The sequence below is a fragment of the Myotis daubentonii genome, chromosome 3, assembly GCF_963259705.1.
Source record: "Myotis daubentonii chromosome 3, mMyoDau2.1, whole genome shotgun sequence".
NCBI lineage: Eukaryota > Metazoa > Chordata > Mammalia > Chiroptera > Vespertilionidae > Myotis > Myotis daubentonii.
This window is the reverse complement of record NC_081842.1, coordinates 216844291-216870078: the sequence shown is the minus strand read 5'-3', so window position 1 is coordinate 216870078 and position 25788 is coordinate 216844291. Positions and strand designations below refer to the sequence as shown.

At 48.9% G+C, this 25788-nt stretch overlaps 1 protein-coding gene across 19 annotated transcripts in view; it reads left to right on the top strand.

Annotated features, from left to right (window-relative positions):
* The window catches only part of CAMTA1 (calmodulin binding transcription activator 1), a 683296-nt gene that overhangs the window by 71285 nt on the left and 586223 nt on the right, over nucleotides 1-25788 (top strand). For 2 of the 19 annotated variants that reach the window (XR_009452137.1, XR_009452140.1), the window contains 3 exons: nucleotides 1973-2056; nucleotides 13041-13218; nucleotides 13799-13930. The exons of 9 other annotated variants lie outside the window; for them this stretch is intronic. Coding sequence is in view for 2 of the 10 variants with exons in the window: in XM_059691402.1 (XP_059547385.1) it covers nucleotides 13799-13879 (81 nt within the window). In the remaining 8 variants the exon portion in view is untranslated. Of the gene's footprint in view, nucleotides 1-1972; nucleotides 2267-13040; nucleotides 13219-13798; nucleotides 13931-15146; nucleotides 17080-25788 lie in introns of those variants that run through there. 8 more of the 19 variants (XR_009452135.1, XR_009452139.1, XR_009452134.1 and 5 more) reach the window with 5 other exon arrangements.

The window sequence follows — 25788 nt, the reverse complement described above, 5'->3', positions numbered from 1 at the left end:
ACAGTCTTGTTTTCAAGAGGAAATTACTTAATAAATACGTGTGTTTTGGTAATAAAAGGGGAGTTACATGGAGATACTTGATCTGAATACTAGACTTTTTCTCATTTTTAATAGGAAATTTTTTAGTAAAACAAAATTTGACTAATGTTATATTGCCAGCTTCTTGCCTTTTCTTACAAAGATGCTGAAGTGGCCTGAATAACAATGCTACTAAAACACGCACGCATCGTTTTGATGGGGTATGGATTGCTTCTGTAGTGTGCAAACTGCTTGCATGCCTCCTAGCAACACATACACATGTGACAGACTTTATGGGAGATGCGCATTCTGGAGAAATGAAATGCTGGTTTACTTCTCAGTAGCTATGGAACTTTAAAAAAATCATGTTTTTAGAAACGAGGCCTCGAGGCACTAACACACTTGTGTGGGGAAACTCTGCAAGTTATTTTTAACAAAACCTAATAACGGAAAGCAGAAAGCTGATGTTTAAGGAGTTTATTGACAGGCAAGACTTCGGAGATGTTTCAGATTGGGGTCTGGTATCTCAATAAAGTGAGTCGTAATCTTTTTGCTGGTGGCGGGTCTTGTCTTCAATTTGTAAAAAAACAAACAAACAAACAAAACAGAAGAAAGTGCAACATCTGTGAAACTCAGTAAAGGGAAGCGCGGTCGAATGAGGTCTGCCTGGATTTATTGATTTCCCTAAGCTGCCAGAAAGGATATCCTGTTCCTTTTAATAAAATCCGTCTGGGCACTTGTCAGTATTTAAATCTAGAAGTATTTTTGGAATTTGATTTTAACAAGGTAAACGCAAATGTTGGGCATTGTGGGATGAAACTGAACTAGAAGACTGGAGGAAGGGGTGGGACTTGAGGTGCTTTTCCGGTAGTTAGGCTCCCATTCACTCTCGTACTGGGGAGCTATTGTGCGCATCGCCTGCTAGCACCTGCTGCCCAGTAGGTACTGAGGAATCTGGGCTTGGGAGTCAGGGAATGTAGCCTCCAGTTCAATTGTAGTGAGGAGACTAAAGATGACTGTCCTCATGGCTGCGTCCATCTTATTTCCTAGTGAAATGGACATGGAAATTACTTAATGTAACAATGGTTATGCCTGCTGTTGCTGCAAAGTTGTGTTTGTCATGATTTAGGTCAAGCATGTCAAACTCGCGGCCACTGGGCTGCAGGTTTGACATGCTTGATTTAGGTGGTAGCTGTATGTTGCAAAACAAAACCTTAGCTCTTTCTGTTCTTTTGGAAACAAACTATTTTAGTTTGTTAACGGGGAAGGTAAGTAATAACATTTGTTGAAGAAATTGAAGCCTAACCTGTCAGATACTTTTCCCTTGTGAGATGGGCCTCATGTCAAGCTGCTGTTAGCTCTGTCTAATTCCAGTAGAACTAGCACATTATTTTGCTTAAAATGTCTTTTTCCCCTGTGCAGTGAGAGTTGATGTGAGAACAGATCTTAATAGATATAGTTACACAGTTTATTTTATCATGTATCACTTTATTGCTATCTTCTAGAACATTGTTATATTAAATGTTCCAATAATGGAAATTTTATGCAGCTACTTCAAATGAAACAAATTTGCAAAACTCAATTTTGGAACTCATTCCTTGAGGAGAGGGAAAAAAACCTCACCATGCTGTGACCAAATTAGATTTCTCATTTGTTGGCAACTTGTCAAATACAGTCGTTTCCAGAAAACAGGGTGTTGGGGTCCATGGAAGTGTCAGTATTTCAGTCACTTACAATTGGGCTGATTATGGGTTTTAATGTGATTGAACTGTTAGTTGTGCACAAAAACTGTGTTGGTAACAGGTAATTAAAGTCTGGTTTTGTACCTAAATAAAAGCGGCTCTCCACGGAGTCAGGAGTGGCTGTTCAGTCACAGGGAGTCTGCTGTTCAAGAACTGAATTGTGATTTCTCGGAGATGTCAGTTTCACTTACTAGAGCTCCTTTGTTTTGCAGAGATCATGATGCAGCCGTCCTTTTGGATTTCTTTTTAATAATGTGTGACCCTTCACCTTTGATCCCCTGACCTGCATTACCTTGGTAACCATTTCATTTTTTAATTTAATTTCATTTTTTAATTTTGGTGTGCAAGCTGTAACATTTCATCTCTCAAAGTGTAACATGCTGATTTTCTCAAATAGAGAGATCCCTTTGAGCGATAAATTTGCAAAATGCTGTCTTCATTTTCTGTATTAAAATTCATTTCAGTTTTTAAAATAAAGTGTAATCTGTGTTTTCATCCTTTTAAAATTTTAGTTTAATGAGTACATTTCCCCATACAGTATATCTCCGTTTCTATTTGTATTTTGCAATAGCTAAATTAACTTGTGGTTCACACAGACACCTCTCTCTCTTTCTGACACCTCTCTATTTCTTTCACACCGACTCTCTCTCTCTCTCTCTCTTCTCTCTCTCTCTCTCTCTCTCTCTCTCTCTCTCTCTCACACACACACACACACACACACACACACACACACACCAGGCTCCACAATCCCTCCCCTTCCACATGCACACCCTCATCTCACCCTCCCACCCCTCATTTTTTGCAGATTAATTTCTGTTTCTTTCAAAAACTGGCAACTTGAATTTATTACCCTTAGCTGCCACATTCTAGCACCTCAGATTACATTTTGTATTTTCAAGTATTACTAGGAGAAAAAGTTTAGTCCTTTAATTCCATGTATGGGAGATAAGAAAGTTGTCTCATTTCCAAAATTCACCTTTCTCCTCTTTTAATATTTTATTTAATTATTTGAGGCATGAGTTCAGAATAAGCACATTTTATTAACATGATCAAAAGTGTCCTTTTGTCTCTGCTGAAGCCTGGCCAGTCAGCTGTGATGATCGTATACCAGATTGCTTGATGCCATATGCTAGTTTGGGACTGTTTTTCAGACGATGCATTTTTTATTGTATTCTTTTTAGCAAATTGTTATTCCTAAGCAAAACAAACCAACATCTAAAAACAAAGGTCGAACTTGAGTTTATTCCTTGAACTGGCAAGATATTTGTGAGAAATCATGTCCTTAAGAAAAATGGTGTGAGATCTCATCGCATGGTCTACTGAAGCACAGATTATTTTTTAAGAGTCTCAGTATTTTATTCTCTAACATTTAACGCTGATGCTTTAATTGCACACAGCTGACGCTGCGAAATGAGCACTGAAATGGATGTAAGTCCTCTCTGAGCGTTGTTGTTACCTATAAAAGTTTATGTCATTCATTAGAGCCACAAATTAAAGTTAGTTGTAGTGAGCTGCTCATTGGAGAGTGGAACTCGCATGAACTTTCTTCAGGCTCACCAGCTGGTTTTTGTCTGTAACACATACGTACCTGGAAAGCTGCCTTTGGCCTATTGGGTGTCTTTCCACAGAATCGCAAAATGCTAGAGCTGAGGAATGCAAAGAAGGTAAAACATCCTGTGATCATAAAGCCAGAGAGAACACAGAGTAAATGTCCCAATAGTTAGGAGCAACTTCTTACCAAGCCTTGCGTCTTAAGGATCGTTTTAATGAAAATGCTTTCAGTGTTGTGTGGAACGTTTCCCCATCCCATCCTCTACTCGTGCCTCCCATGCCATATGCTTCCAGCCCCAGGCGTGCTGTCAGCTCGGACCCTGTTGAACAGAGACTCGCCGGGCTGGAGGGCTGTGCACCGGGGTCGGTCGCTCCGCTCCTCTCGCTTAAGCTGCCCTGCGCCGCCCGGCCCGGAGGGTGAGCTGGCTGGTGGTCCCCAGAGTCACAGCTCCCTGTTGACAGAATCAGGGCTTCCTCACACCTCCCCTGTGGGCTCCCGTGTCCCCTAGAGAGTGTCTAATACAGTGGTTCTCAACCTTCCTTATGCCACGACCCTTTAATACAGTTCCTCATGTTGTGGTGACCTCCAATTTCATTGTTACAAATTGAACATAATGAAAACATAGTGATTAATCACAAAAACAATATGTAATTATATATGTGTTTTCCGATGGTCTTAGGCGACCCCTGTGAAAGGGTCGTTTGACCTCCAAAGGGGTCGCGACCCACAGGTTGAGAACCACTGGTCTAATATTTTATTCAGAGGTCCGTCCAGTAGGAGCTGGAGGTACAGAAGAGAATTTTTAAAATTTATTTTGATGTTTTAGTTTGCAGTTAGGTCAGATTTTCTTTTAACGTTTTCTGCTTAATAGCACCTTGTAAGTTAATCTAATTTTCTAAGAGATCCTGTGTATAGACATGCTACTTCTTTTCAGTGATCATTGCTTATTTGGTTAGTATTTAGGGATTCTAGTGGGTTAGGCTTGTGGATGTGGCTTTTGTGAGCAGGATCCAAGGAGAAAACCCTGGGTCCCTGGTGGCCACTGGGGTCTTTTCAGGCAGCCACACCGAGCTGAACACTCAGGCGGAAGGGCTCCACAGACCTGCATGTTGCTCTTGGAAACAGGGAATTCGTTGTTTGGCTTCCTGTGCAGTGTTTGTTAAGCATTCCATTGGTTCTACATTAGGGGCACCCACTGTGCGTGTGGATAGTGTGTCTCCTACTATCTGGTTTTGTGCGCCGGGACCTGAGGGCGGGACCCCAGAAGAGGTGCTTTTGAACTTCAGGGCGCCCTGTGGCTGTGCTGATGGCAGCTGCAGTCCTGCTGAGAGGCCGTGGGGGCGAGCCTGTGGGGAAGGGCCAGGAGCATGGTCGGGCCCTGGCAGAGGTCTGACTCAGACAAACGCCCTCCCCTCTCAGTGCCTCAGTTTCCTCCTCTTTAAAATGGGGATGATAATAGTACTCACTCTGGTGGCCAAGGGGAGGGTGAGGTGAGCTGAGGGGTAAAGTACTTTGCGTGGCCTGCGGGCAGTGGCTGTGGCCTCCCGGCCAGGCCCTCTCACCAGAAGCCCAGCAGGAAGGGCTGGCAGGGAAGTGGCGTTCTGGGGGAACAGAAGGTTAAACTTTAAAGACTTCCCTGTTAGTCTCTGCCGTTGTCTCGGAGCTGGTGTGCGTCTGTAGAGAGGAGCTGCATGGTTTCTGGTGATGACGTGCCTCTAAGAGAGGCCAGGTTCAGGTGCAGAGAGGTAGATCTGGGCTCCTAACCTTTTGGGAAGGAAAGTTTAGATGATCAAGACTTCCTTAACCTGGTGCTGATAGAGGCTTTTGTGTTGGCTGTTTGGGGCTGTGTAGACTCGGGGAAAAGGGACCCGTGGGAGACCCCAAGTCAGCACTGCTCGTCCCTTTTGGCTCAGTAAGCTGTCTCCCTAGCTCTCAAGGTGTCAGGAAGCCTTGACCTGATTAAAGATTTTTACCCAGAGGCCTTAGCGCTTCCTCCTGCTAGATCACATGTCCTTCCAAGTGCTTCACTGTTTTAATGATCCAAGTTTACCTGGCAGTAGGCCTTGTGTTAACCCCGTGTGCACCTGAGAACACTGATGTGCAGATGGGTAAGTCAGCTCTCGCAGGCCACACCCCTAGTGAAGCGCAGACCAGGCCTGAAATCCGGGCCACCTTTCTCCCGGCATCTGCCGCCTGATACCTGGCAACCCTGCTGCACCTACAAGCAGTGATTCCACTACCGTCCCCCCTCCCTCAGCACGCAGACTTCATGGGGCCTCCAGCAGGCTGCCACCAGCACCACCTCCAGGAAGGCTGTCATCCGTGTGGCACTTGTAGGGACTCCACGGCAGCGGCTTCCTCAGTTGTGGCCGCACATCCAGGGTCGCATGTATAGCCTTGAACTACAGAGCACCGGCCCCATCCAGTCTCGGCCGAGAATCACTGACCTATAGGACAGGAAGACAGGAAGTGCATGTTATAAACAAGACCTGTGCTTCCAGAACGTGGGCCTGTGCTGTTCATTCTGTAGTTAGCCACATTGTAACCTAACACGGTCCTCCGTGGGCAGGGTTAGTAATTCAGACACCATAACCTGCACCCTGTCTGTGGCAATTTCCAGAATGTGGTCTCCGGTAAGTGGGCATTTGACCCCCCACAAAAACCAGGCTAGAAACGAGTCCTGAGCCAAGTGAAGGTAGGGAACCACACTGCTTCCTCCTTCCTGCTTTTACCTTTCTTTTACCACCTTCTCTTTTTTTTAATCCTCACCTGAGAATATTTTTCCATTTATTTTCAGAGTGGAGAAGATGGGGGGAAGGGGGAAGAGAGAAACATCAATGTGAGAGAGAGACATCGATTGGTTGACTCCTGCATGCGCCCTGACTGGGGCCTGGGGTCGAACCTGCAACCCAGGTATGAGCCCTTGACCAGAATCATACCTGAGACCCTTCAATGTGCAGGCTGTTGCTCTAACCACAGAGCCACGCATGCCAGGGCCTCCCCCTCCCCCTTTAACTCAGTTACTTTTTCATTCCTTCATCTTCTCTCAACTCCTCCTCCTCTCCTTCCTCGTTTTCTCTTTGTCCTTCTATCTAGCACATGCTGTGGGCGTATCAGTCATCAGACCGGGAAGTAAGTCTTCCCAGGGGCCCAGCATATAGTAGGTGTTCCAATAGATGTTTCTTGATGGTCACAACTTGCCTTTTCAAGGAGCAGGCACTGCCCCTCTCAGTGGTCAGGTTGTTTGTGAATGTCTTTCGTAACATGGGTGGTGATCTTGAACATGTAGATGATTTCGCATGACGGATTTAGATGGTTTGAGAAATGCCAGTCACCAGCCCTGAATAGGACAGAGTTGGGCAAAGGACAGCTGGGCTGTTCCCGGGGCACCCTCTCAGGCTTGTAGAGTACCTGCCGCATAGCCTGAGAGCTGGAAGCTCCAAGGTCATGGGTCGGACCCCACCTCTTGGTGATGAGGAACCTGCTCCTGAGGGGAGAACCCTCCCTTAAGGCTGCTCAGGGCACCACCTCCTGCTGTCACATTAACTGAGGGCAGCAGAGCAAAAGCTGTGACACCAGTGTCCCCGAGAGATGGCAGGGACATAGAGTCACTGTCCTGCACGGCTCCCTCTCATGTCCCTCCGGTGAGCAAGTGCCAGATCCTGAGCGAGCAGAGGCCCCTGCGCCGTCAGGTAGGCCCGGCAGCAGAGGGGAACGTCCCCCTGGGCACGGTGCTGGTGGTCACCGAGCTGCTGTGTGACTTGCCTCAGAATCACGGCCTGAGCCGGGCTTGCACACCACCTGTGGGTTAGCTCAGAGCCGCGGGGGAGTCGGCAGCGCATCTGCTGCCCCCAGTTGTGACCTTCAGCTCGAGCACCAGCCGCCCTCAGTCTCCTGCGCTGACCCCTCTGAGGGTTTCCCTCCTCCCAGCCCTCAGTCTCCCAAACAGGCCTGGACCGGTCCCTTCCTTTGGCATCTGTCACGCACGAGGACTGGCGGGAAGGCCGAGTTCTGCGAGGCCGTGGCTCTGGGCTTCTCTCGCCTGTCAGTGCTCGCACATAGTAGACACTCAGCAAACGTTCCTCTGCCTCCCGTGCTCATTAGCACAGGTAATTAAGAACAGGAGCGGATAGGCTGCACGGATCTGCGCAGAGATATACCTGTAATTAAAGTTTTAATTAAAGAAACACCAGACCAGGCAGATGGTTCTTATCCCCGCATCTTGTAAACCAAACAGCCCCGGCTTTTCCCTCTTGCAAACGAGCAAAGCAGCGACACTCTGGGGGGCTCCCGCAGGGAGGGGTGCTCCATTGACTAGCCATAATCTAATTTTGGGAGCACTCTGTGTGATGCCAAATCCAGGGGTGATCATTGCAGTTTGAAATGGAAAGACGATACATCAACATTATGCCCCAACCGAAGCTCTTAAGCCTCCAGTCAAGGGCACTGCCAGGCCAGCTGGGATATCACAAGGCGTGTGGTTTGCTAGGTCACAAGAGCTGACAGAGTGTTATTTAGGCTCCTCAGCTAATGCAGGTTCAATTAGGGCCCAGCCTGCGTTTCCAGGTTTCCCACCGAACAGCAGTGCGGTGCTGAGAGGGACGGGCCAGCCGGCTCACGCAGGTCCTCCGCGCTGTCTGTGTCACTGTGACCTTAATCACCAGCCAAGTGCAGAGTTTAAAAAACAAGCACAGGATAAGAGAGACAGCGCATCCCTCCCGAGGCCCTTCCCCCGTGCGCCACGGGGCCCTGCTGCTCACCTCCTGGGGGCCCCTCGGCCCCTTCTTCCCCTCGGGGTCCTTGACTCAGCCCCGCTCAGGGTGTGGCCTTCAGTGCAGGTGGGCAGTCACGCGGCGGATGCTTAGCAGCTGCCTGTGTGCTGCCCCTTGCACCTCGCTCCCGGGTGTTCTCTGGTGGATCCGGTGCCCGTTTATTTGAAAGGAGGCGGGCCTCTCACTGCAAAAGAGTCCTTGTTACACCGGGACACACATAAGTTACCTTCACGTTAAAGACCTGGTCCCCAGACCGCAGAGCCTGGGAGTGTGGTCACCGCCTTAACGCCCCGTAAATCAACTCAGTTGTCCTGCAGGAGCGCCGGGCCACGCACCTGGGGTGACGGGCAGATGGAACGTTCTTACACCTCCTGCTCGGGGCGGACTTCTCCGACGGGGCGAGATGGTCTTTGTTTCTAGAAGTCAGTTCCGTATCAGCTCCTCTGCGTAAGCAGTCTGTCGGGGCCCAGGAGGCTCTGCCAGGCTCTGCCGGGCTGGCCCAGAGAGAGCTGGCCTTTCACAGGTGAACTTGAACCCGCCCCACATCAAGTCGGTGTCTTCTCTCATTAGGTCAGAGCCCTGAACGGGGAGCTTTTGAGCCCACAGCACAGTGTTAGGTTGTGGGGAGTTTCTTGTGAGGTGATGTGGTCGGCGGCTATGCCTCCCTTCAGGGCAGCACGTGAACACCAGCAGCGGGGTTGCGGGGGTGGGGAGGGGGGGGGTCCTCGCTCTCTCTAGCGGGTCTGAGGGAAGCTTGACTTCCCTGCTGTCTGTGGGATGATGGGCGGGTGGTGAGTATTCTCCCACCTCACGGTGACTCAGCTCAAACCCGTATTCACCTGTCCAGGAAGTAGCTACTGAGCTCGAGCACCAGCCCTGTCCTGGGTACCAGGACCTAAGCCGGACAGATGAGGCACTGCCCCTCCCAGAGGGTGGGGCGGGGAGGTCGAGAGACAGAAATCAAGTACTAGGAATGGAGTCATTCTCAGCCCCAGTGAGCTTGGTCACGCATTCCCTCCTGAGCTCTGCGCAGGCAGGTGCACTTGCCCAGGGTCACCCTGCCATCGAGCGGTACTGGGGCACACCGGCCAGCCCCCCGCCTCCACGTTTCATGCCCCTAAACACCAGGCTGTTTTGTTTCTGTTAAAAAGCGGCCTAGTCTGTGAGTTTCTAAGCAGACAAAGGGATAAATGCCAGATGGTAGTAAATATGGCAGAGCAATGAAGCCAGGGGAGCTGCATAGAGGGTTGTAGCTGCTTAAATGTCCTGAGGCTGCAGATGCTGTTTTAGAGGGACTTGAACAGGGGTCTCGCTTGAGGGACATGGCACCGTGGGCATCTGAGGAAAGAGTGTTCCCAGCAGAGGGAACAGCAAGGGCCCGCCCCCCAGGGGTGGGGTGGGGTTGGCAATAGCAAAGTGAGGCGAGGAGAACAGGAAGGGGCCAGTGGGGCCGCTCTGAGTGTGGGTGGTGGGAGGAGGAGCCGAGGTAGTGGGCCCCTGGGTCATGGGAAGGTCTTCGATGTCCCTGAATGAGAAGGGAAGCATCTGAGCAGGAAACGGTGTGACTCAAAGGGTCGCTGTGCACGCAGGGCGGAGAGGAGTCCAGGGCAGGGGTTGCAACGACGGCCTCGGGGCCAAGGTCAGCCTGTGGCCTGCTTTTATGCGGCCAGCAAACTCAGATGCTTGTTACGTTTTCCAATTGTTGAAAAAAAAGATGAATAATATTTTGTGGCACATGAAAACGGTACAGAATTAAAAAGTCACTGTCCATTTCAGTTCCTGCTTTATGGAATGGGGCCACGCTCCTTCACTCACCTACCGTCTGAGCTGCTTTTGCGCTGTAAGCCAAGTGGAGTAGTTATGACAGAGACCATCTGGCCCGCAGAGCCCTAACTAGTCTCTGTCTGGCCCTTTAAGAGGAGTTTGCTGCTCCCTGGTGTAGGGATAGGGATGGGGCGAGGAGACCATCCTTGCAAGGGCAGAGGGTGCTGGGACCTGCGGAGGGAGTGGTCAGAGGCTGATGTGCCTCAGAGAGCGAGCAGATAGGCCAGGAGCAAACGAGGCGGCGGGGTGGTGCCCTGGCTCTGCACTGACCCCTGGAGGGATGGGAGCACCTTGACTGAGGCTGGGACCCCGAGGACGCCGCAGGCTGGGGAAAGGCTGAGGAAGAGCCACAGTTGTGCTGTGGACGTGTTAGCTCTGCCTGCCACGTGGAGGTGTTGACATGGCAGCCACGCAACCTGAGTGTGACGTGGAGAGGAGGGCTTAGACTTGAGCTAGACTGTCGGGTTTTCAGCATGTAGCACGCTCGTCCTTCAAGCTCCCAGAGGTGGAGCCCTGTAGGGTGTGAGTGGATGGGGAGAGAAGTGCCTGCAGGGGCAGGGCTGTCCAGGGTTAAGAGGCAGGAGAAGGAAGCAAAAGAGGATGAGAAGGGACAGCAGAGGAGGGGGAGCCTGGAGGGTGTCAGATGCAGCTCAAGGTCACTAAGAGTCAGACTGAGAACTGACCATGGATCTGGCAGCCCGGAGGTCACTCGTGACATTGGTGAGGTGCAGAGGACAAAAGCCCGGTTCCAGCTGCTTCACGCAGAAGCGAGGACAGGAAGGGGAGCCGGGGCTTGAGGCGCTGCTTGCTAGAGGCGGGGGGCGGGGGGGGGGGGCGCTTTGGTTTGTTCTGAAGGAGGGCAGATTCGTCTGCTTCACGTCGAGGCGAGGGCAGTGCTGTCCAGTAGGAGTATGGTCTAGGCCACAGGTGTAATTTTTAATGTTCTAGTCGCCATGCTTCAAGAAAGCATAAACAAACAAACCAAATTAATTTTAATAATATATTTTATCTAACCCAATATATCTAAAGTATCATGTGGACATGTAATCAATATAAAATTATTGAGGTATTTTACATTTATTTTGTACAAAGCCTTGAGCTCCAGTATGGGTCTTCACGTGCACACATCTTACTTCACACTAGACACATTTCCAATGCTCAATAGCCGTGTGGCTCGCGGGCTTTGGGGATGACGGTGGAGGTGAATCCAAGGTCGTCGGAGGGGAGAGGGTCAAGGATCAGAGAGGCCAAGGTTTATAAAGATTTTCTATGTGGACCTGAAGCCACTGATGACTCCTGGTGAGAGGAACAGGGATGGAGAGGCAGGAGGGGAGGCCATGGCTTCTGCAGGGGCCGGTGCGTCGTGGGCACTGCTGTGACCTTCTGCCCACCAAGCAGGACTTCCCGACCCTGACCCTCTCCCCGCTTCTCCAAGCATCTCCCAGGTTCTGCCTCATTAAAGTGGCACCTCCTTGGAATCATGGGTTTGGGGCGATTTCTGGGTCAGATTTCAGGACACAAGGCCATAGTTTTGACAGGATCTTCTAAAAATGACACCTTTCCACTTGGGGTTTCACTTGTATCCAGAAGACCGTTCATTGAAACACCGATGAAAACACTGACGCAGTGTGAGCAGCTCACCGCGCTGTGTCCCTCAGGAGAAAGTGCCCTTCAGATCCCTGTTTTTATTTGTCGCATCTTAGATTCCTGTCTTTATTTTGGCAGAAGCCTCCCCTTCTCGGAGTTGTACGTAGCTCAGCAGTCCTGCGTGTGTGAGTCCCGGCAGACGCCGCGTGCGGTAGCTAGCTCTGAGGCTGTCACACAGACCCCGCTCACAAACCCGCCGGCCCTCCCAGGGCTGAGAGGCGGGCATGGTCACCCTGAACCAGGGGTCCTCAAACTACGGCCCGCGGGCCACATGCAAATACAAATATTGTATTTGTTCCCGTTTTGTTTTTTTACTTCAAAATAAGATATGTGCACTGTGCATAGGAATTTGTTCATAGTTTTTTTTTAAAACTATTGTCCGGCCCTCCAGCGGCCTGAGGGACAGTGAACTGGCCCCGTTTAAAAAGTTTGAGGACCCCTGCCCTGGACCATGCGGAGAAAGTATATCTATTTTGATCCACACCGTGTCTTTAAAGGTTAATGAAAATTGACATGGGGTCAGGACGCTGTTTTTTATGTTGTCATCAGGAGGAGGAGCCGGGGCAGCACGCGCTGCGACCCTGCCGCGCTCCCAGCACCCGGGGAAGGTAGATGGACACCGACCCCGTGAGTACCTTTACCAAGTTCAAACGACTTTAGGTTCCCTTCAGTTCGTTTCCTGCTGTATTAAGATGAACCAAAAAATGGCCCCAGATCCTGCCCGCCCCATATTTAGAAGAGCCCCCTCAGGGCCATGTGTTTCTGAGCCTCCTGCTCTTGGATGACTTCCGCGTTGGGGGAGTGATGAGCCAGTGTCATAGGCGTGAGAGCTGGGCCGTCTGTGTGGTCAGCGTCCAGACTGGTCGCCCCTGGGAGCTCACTGGCTGTGCGCGTTGAAATAGATTGTCCTTCTCGCACCCTTGCATCCACATGCAGGAGACTCGGGAGACACCGCGTAGTAATAGTGAAGGCTCACTCGTGACACAAGTTTTCCTAAGCTCTCTTTGTTCTAATTAAAGTGTTTCCATCTGATGGTGAAGAGTATGAATACCAAACACTGGAAATTAAGCAAGAAATTAAAAGAGCATTAATGGCTTTATTGCCATTTGTTTTGAGGTTTTTCTCCCCACTGAGCGGTGTTTTGCTTATAAAGTCACTCCTCACATAAATCTTTATGACATCAGAATGGATCCCAGCACAAGAAGAGCCATTTTATGTTGCCACTTGTAAATTATAAGACATTATGTAAAAGAGCCAAAGTATTAGCTTTTCGAAAGCATTGTGAACATAATCACTTAATTTGGTCCTGCACAATCCCAGCTTCTTTGGAAGCGAAGGTCAGCGTGTCCAGGAGACTAGTGAGCGTGGTGACATTTGCTCGGTGTTTTTTATTTAGATCTGGGTCACTAGCATATTTTCCTTATAATTTTTGCCTCAAAAACGCCAAAGTATTACAACATTTAAGCTTGTAATTTATTCCTTCAGAAATTTACTGCTGAAACTTCACCTTTAGCCAGCATAGCCCAATCACCTTCACCAAGACAGATGCGTGGCTACAGTAGGCCAGCCCCTGCCCCCTGTCCTCAGGGGACACAGGCTGGGTGCTCACCTGCTCTCTGCGTGGCTCTGTGTTGGTGTCTGGATCTGCCTTTACCAAGTATTTGTGAGTTAGTATGCATTAGCCCCGAAGCTCCATTCCTGGGTGTAGATGTAGGTGAAGGTAGAGAAACACCAACCCCCCCAGGCCATCATGGTCAGACACAACCACCAGCCTCCCCTGCCTCCCCCACCCGGAAGCAGGCGCTCAGTTCTAACCTTTCACACCCTGTCCTCTCCACCCGCTCTTCCTCCAGCTCTGCTGTGCCTGGCAGGCAGCTTGTCAGGCAGCCCAGGGCTCATTTCTCAGTTTCTCTCTGCACAGCCTGTCCTGTTGGTTCTCCCTCACACGGCACTGCTTTCCTTAGCCGGTGCGGCCCTTGCCCTGCACACTGTAACTGACCTCTTTCTGGGGGTCTTTAATCCACTCAGCTGGGAGCTCCTTGGAGCAGGTGCGGGGCCTCACCTATTTCTGTTTCCCTGGAGCCCAGCCCAGCGTCTGTTCTTCGTGGTTGTGGGGCATGGGTGGGGTGGGTGAATGGGGGACGTGGCACGAATGAGGGAAGGATAACGTACCTTCCAGCCAAAACCGTAAACTGAATAACTGCTTTGAGGGACGAGAATGAATATTGTTTTTGTTTACACAGGTCTTAAAATTTTGGTGGCAGAGAGCAAATGTGCAAAGAGTAATGGAAAACCAGTCAGAAGCTGCTGATCCGCAGAGATGATCGCATTTTATGAAAAAATGTCATTTACATTTGATCACCTTGAAACCTTCAGTTTGTTGTTTGTTGTTCTGGTGTCTTAATGAACCACTTCATTAATTGAATAGCTCCTAGGGAAGTAGGTCACAGATGTCATGACGAGGACTTTCCTTGTAAGTAGCCCCGCTCTTCTTCCAGTGCGTCCTTGGAGTACCATCTTCTAGCTCACGGGTGGGTGACTGGCACTGAGCACTGGACACATATGCCCAAGGACGAGCGTTCTGTCACTTAACTTGATCCACTGAAATTCAGTAGTGATGCTGATGGTTAGCCATTTCGAGGGTAGAAATGAGTCCTGAACTGGGCATCTCTCCCAGCATGCTCTCAACTTGCCCTGTAAGACTCGTCAGCACAGCGTTCAGTGTTTTCCCCCAAATTATTCCCTTTGTGGTTTTTCCTCCAGGAGTACCTCAGCGGGGGAGGTACCGAGAGGCGGGTTAGGAAGGGCCGGTCTTTTCAGGCTCCCTCCCAGCGTGCATTAGGGTAGTTCTGCGGCTGCTGTGGAGTCACCTGTAGCGTGCTAGCATCACAGATAATTAGGGAACGCTAGGCCCTTTCCTCTGCAGTATCCCTTTAAATACTGTATTTTCCAACCCGTGAAACTGGCCTAGGAAGTAACGACTGGAAGTGCTGGGGATGAAATGTGAGATGGCCGCCCTTAGTCCTGTGTGCTGCGCAGTCTGTAGCAGGGGACACTCTGAGGCGCGGTGTTCTGGCACATCAGTGTGTCATCTGATTAGAGAGCCCCTGGTGCACACTCCCCGGGGACGCTGTTAGAAAAACCAAACCAAAACTTAAGGAGTTTGCTGAATAAGTCAGTAAAAATTACTATCAAATTAGTGTTCATTGAACCTTAACCTCGATCATCTTTGAATCTTTAATTTTTAATTTGATCCTTTAAAAAGTTTTGTGGCCTTATAAAGATACAATGTACAACCCAATAAAATTATGCTGTAATAACTTCGTAATGATTGCATAAAAGTCGATTAGGAAAGTCCCATTTTGAGTTCTTGTAGGAAGAAGTCAGATATGTGGGTAGATATGTCATGGTATGTGGGGTACGTATATGCATGTACATATGTTTAACGTGTACTTCAGTTTAATGTGTACTTCGTTTTGCCTTTATCCAGATTTCTCTTCTCTCTGCCTCTGGAAATGGGGCAAATTTTCTTCAGTTAAAAACAGAAATAGAAGCGATGGTCTTGACCCATTTTACACTTGTTTATTTCAGGCTCTCACCACGCACTTGTTCATGGGCGCAGCAAGAAGAGGGTCCACAGAGCTGGAGCCGGGAGGGCTGGCAGTGGAGAGAAGCTGGCGGCCTCGTAGGGGGAGCTCTGCCATCCTGCCAGCTCATATGGCTCCGAGACGATTCTATTAGGGAATTAATTGTACTCAAAACCCGAAATTAATTTGAACTGAATGTTATGAAGAATGAATAGATTGAAGTGACCCGCTCTGGCTTCATCCAGAGTTACTGTGACTGAGATCCCACGGCCTGGTCTGGCTTGGGAGAGCAGGTCTCTGTCCACGTGCCACCTGGTCACCAGGCCTCCATGCCCAGGTGCCACTCCCAGTCCCTTCGGGCGGCAAGCTTCTCGTCTCCTAAGAGTGCTCACCACCCGAGCGATGACATATTTACATGCTGGTTACACCTGTCCCTACGAGAATGGAAGCTCCACGGAGCAGGGCCTCTGTCTTGTCACCCTTGTATCCAGCAGTGCGATGGTGCCTGGACGGCGTAGAGTCCGAGCAATGCTGTGGAATGAATGGATGGATGGAGGCTCAGCCAGCAGTGCATCTGAATGTTTTTCTTTCCATTTGCCTTTTACAGATGACTTGAAAAAATGACAAGGCAGTGAGATTTGGGGTAAATGTGAACATTTGGTTGAGATTGAAATGACTGGCGGCCTTGTACAGGGTACCTGGGAGCTGCCAGGCACAGCAGGACTCTGGGACTGTGAGTTGCAGGTGGACTCTGTGTGACGGCATCCCTGCCCCTGGTGAGGAGGGAGAAATGGAGAAGAACATGAGTCATGTCTCTGGATGACTTTACTATCAAGCCATCTAGTCTGTAAAGAAACATCGAGAAATAAAGACAAGGAGGTAGGAGATAGACAAGCGTTTAAAATATTTCTTAACATTTAACCACTTAAAATAATAAATTTGGAATCAATTATAAAACAACCCCAAATATATCCTAGATCAAAGTGGGCATTGACAGAGGTGTAGGTCGGAGGCAGTTATTTAGATAATACTAACTTAAGACCTTTGTTCAGATCACCTGCAAGACGTCATAGTCAGTCCATCTTTAGGCTCTGGGTGGGGATAGGCCAGATGCCAATACTGTTCTTGAAAACATTTGAGGAAGGTTTTTTCTTTTTTTTTAAATACAAAGAGCAAAACCAAAACCAAGGAGGCAGCATCCTGTGATGCAGGCTGTTACCTCAAGGTGAGTTTCTTTGTGGTGCGAACTTGTGAAGAATTGTGTAAACATTTTTTCAGGTGTGGCATATATGATGTGTCAGATTTTGTCCGTTTTGGTTATTTATTGCACACTGAAGGAATTAACTCAAACCAGAGAAAACAATGGCCCAGCTGCTCTTGAATTTTCTTTCCCAGAGAGAAGAAATATTTCTGATGAACTCAGTGATATGTTTCAGTTTCTTGTAAATAAAGTGTGAAAAGCAAAGACCAGATTTTTATGCACCACGAAGCAAAACAAACGCAAAAATCTTTCAGGGCATAATGCATTTTTCATTAAACTTATTGCTGAACTGTTGTGATCATGTGCTCTTACCCGCCATGAAAGTATCAGAAGTGTGAATTCTGGGGTGAAGAACTAATTGCAGAAGGTGGTTAATGAGGCAGAACCCACAAATCTGCATTTACAGTTTTGTGGGCAAATAAATCATCAGTGGAGGATACAACTGTAAAGAAAATTCTTGATTGCATTCCAGAAATGCAAGGTTGAACTTTTTACCAAAATAGCATTTTTCAGCCTCTCAGAGGGATGTTGTGAGTGTTAAGTGTGATGTGCTCCGAATAGCAGCCCATGGTGGCGTGAACCCTAGTAAATGTTCGCCATTTATTCTTCCAAGGATTGTCATACGGAAGATTAAATCATGTCTTAATCACGCATAATAAACTGTACTATGATTTTATTATGGTGAATGTCCACTTGTAATTCAATGGAGAGTGGCTTTTTAAGGCAAAGAAGCAGCGGAAATGTTTTTCTTGGTGCGCTTCTGTGTGTTCCTGTCAAAGATGCGAAGGTTTCTCTGCGTGACGGCAGAAGATGCAGAAGCCACTGTGTAGCTCTTCGTTTTCTTTTCAGAATCTGGACATTTGATTAACTTGCTGTTTTTGGAACCCCGCCCCCCAAATGCTCCTACCCTTGGCGCTGCATGTGTGACTTGCAACTTTTATGGGGTTCAGTTTACATGTATGACCAACAGATGTGTACTAGTAAGCCTCTGTCAGATCACATACTTAGCACTTCACTGATGTGAAATCTAGTTTTCATTCAACTTTCCTGCAGCTTAAAATGTGTGATGTAAGCTTTTCAAGAGTGATGATGTGGGTTAGTGCCCTCTGATGGCACTCAGCACATCAGGCGGAGGGGGAGTGACCCTCAGCCCCGACAGCTCTTCTGGACAGCTCTTCATGGGTTCTTCCTGTGAGCTCTTTGCTCTGGCGGGGGTTGGAAAGCCCCGCGGTGGCTGGTGTATGCCCATCTAGAATGTTCTGTTTCTCGTGGGTTTGGTGCTTGTCAGTTGCCCGCTCCCTTTAGCCCTGGCCCCGTAGCTCCCTGGCCTTCCTGGAGCTGCGGCGAGCGCCCCCTGTGGGTGAACTTGTGGTGAGAGTGTTTTCAGGTGGACTTGCTGTCAGAAGGCTGTTCCCGCCTTTCCCGGGTTGGTCCCTCGGCCAGACTCAGCTATTCTGTGGTCTGTGGGGCCAGGCGACCAGGCCCTGGATCCACCCGCCCGTCTGGAAGGGCGGGACTGGGAGAGCCGCTCTGCCTTTCACGAGCTTCTTGAGCTCCTGCTTCTGGCCTGTCAGGAGATGGTGTGAGGTTGGAAAGAGCTGATAACGGGAAAAAGTCTTAACACAGTGACCTGTGAGTGCTGTTAAATACGTGCTAATTTCCTTCTCTTGCTAGAAGCTCCCTCACCTTTACATCTAAAAATAACTTATTTTGGAATAATTTCATATTTCCAGCGAAGTTGCAAAGATGGTACAGAGGTCCCATACCCTCTCCCCTAGTGTCTGCGAGCATCGCTGAGCGGGTGAGTTTTCCTGATGACTTTTCCTGCGTAATCCCCGTGAACTGGGGTCAGATTGGCTCACGTGCCAGGTTAGCACTTAGCGGTGCTGCAGCTGAGATGACTGCCTTGCGTGCCTCGGTTCTGCTGTGGATGTGGAACTGGCTCCCAACCATCCTGTTTTTACCTTGGTCCATGCTGTGCCCATTTGACATTAGAATAACCTTTGATTTTCCAGGATCTTAACACCTAAACACTTTCCCTGTTTATGCAGCTAATAAGCTGTGGGGCCAAAGGGGAGGCCGGTGGGCCGTTCGTGTCAGGTCTCAGCCGGGCATGTCTGCAGTTTCATGGCCACTCCTCGTGCCTGGCGACCTAAGTCAAGGCAGAAGCACATGTGTTCCCCTGCCCCCAAGATCCCAAACCATTCCTTATACTCAGAAACGTACTGGGCTTCCCATTGGGAAGTCCACTGGCTAGTTGTAATACATAGAGAATCTATAAATTGTTATTATAGAAACAAAAAATAATAGCAGCTCACATTCTGTGTACCGTTCTAGTTTAAGAAAATGATTTCCCAGGCAACATCTCATTTGGTTTATTTGAAAACCATGACAGGAGGGGGCAGGCTAGAAGGGGTTAGTGGGGGAAAAGGGACATCTGTAATACTTTGAACAATAAAGATTTTAAAAGAAATAACTAAAAGCCAGGCAGCTAGGCAGGGAGAGGTGTCACTCCCTGCATATGTCAGGGTGAAGTAAGGGAGGCCACATTGGAGAGTCAGAGCCCAAGTTCACGGAGCGGAGCGGCTGAGCCCCTGGCCTTGCCTCCCAGCACCTCCTGCAATGATGTGGCTTTGAAAATGCTGCTTCCCCCTTCTAAACGGGCCGAGTCCTACCCCAGTGATCATGCTTATGCTTTTAATAGGCATAACAGTGCTTTGATATCTAATTGCCAGTTTATATATTTTGTTCAGCCAGATCCTATTGAATATCCTGAGGTCAGCATCTCTAAGCTGATGTAACAGAACCTCGCAGCGCCATGTCTTCGGGGCATCATGGTCTGTGCCGCCCTGTGCGGCCACAGGCCCCGGCACAACTGCAGCCTCTTTGAGGCCACGTCCCCTTTGTGAATTTGGGGCTACACGTTGTGCTGCAGAGAAACCTTGACATTCGAGACACGGGCGGCATCTTTCTTACGAGAGCCACGGAGACACTTGGCTGAGGAGATGATGTAGTTTGAAAAAGTGATAAATGGGCCTGGTTCTTGAAAGGCAAGCGGAGCGTCTTATTTAAACATCTGGATCCCGTCAGAAGTAGAAGTCAGCGTCGTAAAATGTTTGCGCAGGGATGGGGAGGTGTGTGTGTGGGGGATGCTCTGTAAAGTCTAACAGCTACTCCCGTGGGGGAGGCGTTGACTGTGGTCATGTTGGTTTTGTTTCGGGTCCGTCTCCATTTCTGGCTGCCTCTCACCGGTCCTTTCTGAACCGTGAGCGGCAGCTGTCCTTAGACTGTTCAGTCGCACTGACCGCTTTTGCTGAGTTTGGTGGGTGTTTTTTGTTTTTTTATTTTTGATCAATAACATAGACGAATCTACAAAGCCAAAGTCAAGTGTAAGAAGTAAGGTATTTTTAACCTTTTGAAGTTCTAACAGTCTCATTAGAGAACCTTTTTTTCTATTTTTTAAGCTGACAGAGCATCCCAGTGCCTGCCTGGTTCTAGCCTGGCCCCTGGGATTCTGGGGTGGCCTCAGGTCGCTGCCTGGTGGTGTCCCGTGCCTCGAGCAGGGCTGGGCTGCTGCTCCCTTCGGCAGTTTGTACGAAAGCTTTGTTGTTGTGGGTCCCTCGTCAGGTGGGATGCTGGGAGGAAGTTACACAGCAGACGGCTGGCTGAGGAGCTGGGTGACCATTGCCCGGAGAGCGCCCTGTTGGTGTATGTGCAGAACTCCAGACAGAGGCGCCAGCGTCAAGTGCACATTCCGCGGGAGTCGCATGTGGTGCTAGGATGTTCTGTTTCTCGTGGGTTTGGTGCTTGTCAGTTTCCCGCTCCCTTTAGCCCTGGCCCCGTAGCTCCCTGGCCTTCCTGGAGCTGCAGCGAGCGCCCCCTGTGGGTGAACTTGTGGTGAGAGCGTTTACAGGTGGACTTGCTGAAAACGGATGCCCTGGGACTCATCCGGAGGAAGTTAGCCTAGCGGGGGCCCTGGGTTTCCATTGGCTGGTGACTGGGCTGTGGGCCACTGAGTGCTCTTACCCCTCCCGTCCTTGAGTGTTGGAGTCCTGTGACCCAGGTCGCCCCTCTGGGAGGGAGGTGTCTGTGTTCATTTGTAGTTTACTGCCACCGACTGGAAAACATGCAGATGTGGGTTGTATAATTTACAATAATGACCAAAAACATCGAGCCCACTGCCTGCAATCAAATGAGCCAGCCAGCCAAATATTTATTCAGCGCGCACATTTCTTTCAGCCATGGATGGATTTTACTTGCCTGCTTTTTCCCTTTCCGTTTTCTTTACGCACCAGATCGACTCACATTGAGAAATGAAGCAGGCTCCGGGATTTGCATGTTGAAAATGGAGATCTGCGCAGTGGTGCTGGGCCAGCACCGGTGCGGAAGCAGAGCGCTGTGCACTGCAGCCGAGTCCTTGCAGGCTGGGTGTGACGCAGGAGCGAGCCTGCCTCTAATGCCTGCGTCTGTCCTGGCCTGAAACAGGCCTTCCGAGTAGGTTTTGCATTTGCAGTTCAATTTCAGAACCAACCGCTCACTGAAGGCGAAGTTGCTGGGAAGTTTGTTGCAAACATGATGCCACCCTCTATTTCTGTGAACCCAATAAAAGCCAAGAAGAATAGCGTGGCTGAAATTAATTATGCTGTGCTGAATATTTCATGTGGAATTAGGGGCAAGAGTTGCCTTTAAAAAGCTGTAGGTTTGGAAGGAATAAAGGCTCCGTAGGTTCTTTGGAAGATACTATCATGAAAAGATTGGCTCAGAAGTATTTTTCCTTTTTTGAAGAGTTTAAAGCAACCCATCGCTGTCTTCCTAAATTGATTGCCCTTACACATCAGCCCTGCTCCGAGAGGTGCGCAGGCTGCTTTCTGTTCAATGTAAAGTAGGTTTAATCTTCTGGGTTAGATGTTTAATAGAAAGTAAATGTTTGACTTGCTTTGCTTGCTGCTGAACCTGTATTTAAATCCACACAGACAGTTCGAATCAAGTGAAAACATCACCGGACCAGCTGTTTTAAACATTGCAGGATGGAAGAAGGCTAATTGGGGTTCCCTTTTAAAAATAGAAGTGGCTGCCGCAGTTCCATAATTACTGCCAACGAGCACAGCATTCTAAATGGTGGCAAACTCGGGGCAGAAACACGCCGGTTTCAGACAGCCTGGTAACCAAGCTGGAAGTGTTCCGTGAGCAGCTGCTTTGTTCCGAGGGCCTTTGCGAAGCCTGGACACAGGCTTTTCCGTCGGGACTCGAGGTCCTGGGAGGCGGGGCGTAGCTCCGGGCAGTTTAGAGCCAGGACTTGCTAACCTTCCATTCTGAAGCCCGGTCAGAGTGTGAATCCCGAAACCGGCCTGCCCTTTGAGAGGACGCAGTTTCTCTGCTGTTAGAAGGTGAGGGTTGAAGTTCAGGGTCAGCGGACACAGCACGGAAGAGTATTTGCAAAAATGAGGACGAGGGTTGCATTTCAAGCCTGAAGCTCAGAAGAGCCTGGATTCTGCCCTCTGCATCCCGGGCACGAAGTCCACCCTCGGGGCTCTGCCCGGACACTGCCCCCCCCCCCCATTTCCTTGCGTGGACCCCTCATCTGCAGGCTCGTGCCTGTGCAGGGGCAGGGCAGTCTGTTAAAGCTAACGAGGGTGAGGCCACTAGCTCGCTCAGACCCTGTGCTGACGTTTCATCCGTGCGGTTGGCTCATGCCATGTTCCTTAACGGTGGTTGGGAAATACTAGATGTTAGTGTGTCCTGATGGAGAGAAAACCAGCAATAAGTGTACTTTATGAGTCCACCTGTGTGCCTTCCTCAGTGATGGAAGGAGATGCTACAATCCGGGTTTCAGGCAGATGAGGTGAAGCTCATGGACGTGAGAGCCGAAGCCAGGGTCGGGGACAGTCCTGGGTGGACTTGGCCTGTAGTGGCCCTCGGGGGTACAGGGTTTCCAGCGGCCGCTCTGGAGGGACTAAATCTCCTTTGCTTCCGCTGGCCTGTCTCTCCTGCCTCCTGGCAGGGCCGCTCCTCACATAGCGAACCAGGCAGGTACCTGGCTGACCCAGAGCCCTGGTTGGTTCTGTTTGGACAGAGAAATGGATGCTGCAGACCAGCCCCAAGGTGCTCCTGACTCCATCCCTCCGTGCCCCGCGGGCTCTCATGTAGATGCAGAGGGCGACCCAGCAGGGCTCTGGGTGCCTCTTGGGGTGGGGGCCTGCGCCATCCTGCAGGTGTGCCAGGCGGCTGCTGTCCCCCGGACGCACTGCAGGTGATGAATGGCCGTCACTGCGTGTGACGGCTGAGAGGCAGGCCCCCGCCAGCGCGTGCCGGCATGTGGTGGTGTCCTGATGGATGGCGCCTATTCTGGGAAGCAGCTTATTGTCTCACGTGAACTGGCGTCCTGAAATAAATGACTGCTTTCTTAATATTTTGAATCATTTTCCTCAGCACATGTTTTGTAGCTGGGGTTTGAAAGCTTGCCAAATATATGCCTTTGCACAACTCCCCGTAGGGCTGGATATACAACCAGACCGAACAGTATGATTTAAGGGCGAGCATAATGGGAAACTCAGCAATCACTTGCCTTGCATTTGATAGAACGGCAGTGGAGGGCTCTAGAGTTATTTTTCTGTTAAAAAATTATATAGACAACACACAAACACGCATACATGTATAGGGTGGGGCCAGGGTAGGTTTACAATGGTTTGTATGGAAAATATTACAGTAATAAATAATTCAGTAATTAATAATATGAGGATAAACTGTGTTGCACATACACCTTCTTTTGCCCAACCCTGCATAGTTTTACTACCTTCTAATAAAAAAAGTCACGCCTGAAACCACCGGGCCGAACACACTGGCGTGATAAATAATGACTTGGCTTTTGTGATGGAGGCAGTAATTAACTTCCACAGATACCATAGATGTGACTGAGGACCGGGGTCAGATTCCAGAGGGTGGCAGGATGGGAGTGAGTCAGAGGCTGGCAGAAATACACATGAAGTCTCAGCCCTTGTCAAGTCTTTCATCCGTCGTTCTGCTCCCTAGTTCTGTGCATTCATTGACTGAGCCATAGACGTGGCTGACTCCGTTAAACAAGGGTCTTTGGTTTTCACATTCCACACACTGCTGTGTGTGTGTGTCATTGTTGGATTGTCACTGCCTAGAATGGAGACCTTTGCACAGTCCCACGGATGAAACAGAGCTATTTGGAAAGTACATGTGAGACCCAAAGCCTGTTTACCAGGCCAAGAGAGATCCTATGACCGGAAGCTTATGGCACATACCCGGATATTAGAGGCTAAAGACACCAGAACACCTGCTGCGTGCACTTGGGAGAAGGAGCTGCCGTGGAGGAGTAACTTAGAAACTAAGTTATCACAGCCACCAGAGTCCCCGGCGATGGCACCATTGCCACGCAGTCAGACAGCCTCCCGTCACTCCTGGAACATCATGTTCATCCATCAGGAAGAGGATCTACACCTCCGAGCTCAAGATGTCAGTCACCATGTCCACTTGTGCAATCGAAGTGATTCTCTCCAAGTGTTTTTTCTTTCCTGAAATTTCTGACACTTTCCAGTCATTGCAAAGCACCTAGCTTTTGGAGTTTTAGACAAATTAAATTCAGAATCTAACCAACCATTATTTGCAAACAACATGATTATGAAAAATCTTTTGGGGATTTGTACACACATGCCACCTAAAAGAACAAGTGGCTTCAACCAGGCTCTGAGATACACGGTCAGTTTATTTCTACAAATCAGTAAAAAAAAGATGTCATTAAAATGTCAGTACCATTTGCAGTAGCTTCAAAAAATCAACTACCTTTGGATTAAACTGAGTAAATCTGTAAGTTCTGTACACTGAAAAGTACAACACATTGCTGCGAAAAATGTGGAAATCCACGTACATGGAGGGCTGTACTATGGATTGAGAGAGTCAATGTTAAGATGTTTCTCTTCCTAATTTGATTTACTAATTTAGTGCAATCCTAGTCAAAACTTAGTCAAGCTGAGTTCATATGTCCATATGAACTTTATATGGACATGCAAAGGACCTAGAAAAAGCAGATCTTTTTTTTGTTTGTTTGTTAATCCTCACCCAAGGATATTTTCCCATTGATTTTTAGGCAGAGTGGAAGAGAGAGGGAGGGACAGAAAGAAACATGGATGTGAGAGAAACACATCGATTGGTTGCCTTCTGCACGCGCCCTGACCAGTGCCTAGGCCGGGGAGGAGCCTGCAACCAAGGTATGTGCGCTTGACTGGAATCGAACCTGGGACCCTTCGGTCTGCAGGCCGACGCTCTATCCACTGAGCCAAACTGACTAGGGCAAACCAAATCAATTTTGAAAAAGAACAAAGCTAGACAGACGATGGCGTTGTCTGATTTTGAAGACTTCCCTAAAGCTACAATCACCAAGACTGTAGAATTGCAAAAAGATAGACACAGATCAAGGGGTCAGAATAGAGAGTCCAGAAAGAGACCCACATGGGGATGGTCAGTGAATTTTGACAAAGGTGCCAAGGCGGTTCATTGGAGAAAGGACAGTCTTCTCAACAAATCATAGTGGACCAGTTGGACAGCAAGAACAACTGGATATCATATGCAAGAACCCATGAACCTCGACCCACACCCTGCACCGTATACAAAAATCAACTCATGGGAATGGATCAAACATATCTAAGTTTAGATTCAAACTGTGAAGCTCTGGAAAACACAGGAGAACTTTTCATGACCTTGGAATAAACAAAGATTTTTTAGATTCCACAAGCACAATCCGTGAGAGAGAGAAGGATTTCAGACTTCATTAAAATGTACAGATTCTCTTCTTCCAAGGATACTGTTATGACACTGAAAAGACAAGCCACAGTGTGGGAGGAAACATTTGCAAAATGTATGTCTAAGAAAGGTCTTGTATGCAGAACATATGAAGAACTCTTAAAACTTAATAACATACAAGCAGCCCACTTTAAAAATGGGCAAGAGATCTTGAATAGACACTTTAAGATGTACAGATGGCAACTAAGCACGGGAGATGTTTATCATTAGTTACCAGGGAAATGAAAGGAAAAACCACAATGAGATGCCAGTACACACCTATATGAGAAAATCGTCAAACCAAGACAAACAAAACCCTGATAACACCAGCTCCTCTGTGCTGGTGGGAATGCAGGATCCATTTTGGAAAGAAGTTTGACAGTTTCTTATAAACCTAGTCTTAAGAAAATTCTTAAATCTGTTGTATAGTGTGACCCAGCAATTCGCTTCTAGGTGTGAGAAGTGTGGTCATTCAGAAAGTCATACTGAGTGACTGCAGTGGCTTGACTCATGATTTCCAAAAGCTGAAAGCCAGATGTCACTCAGCTGGTGAGGGAATCAACAACTTCATTGGAACGCTACT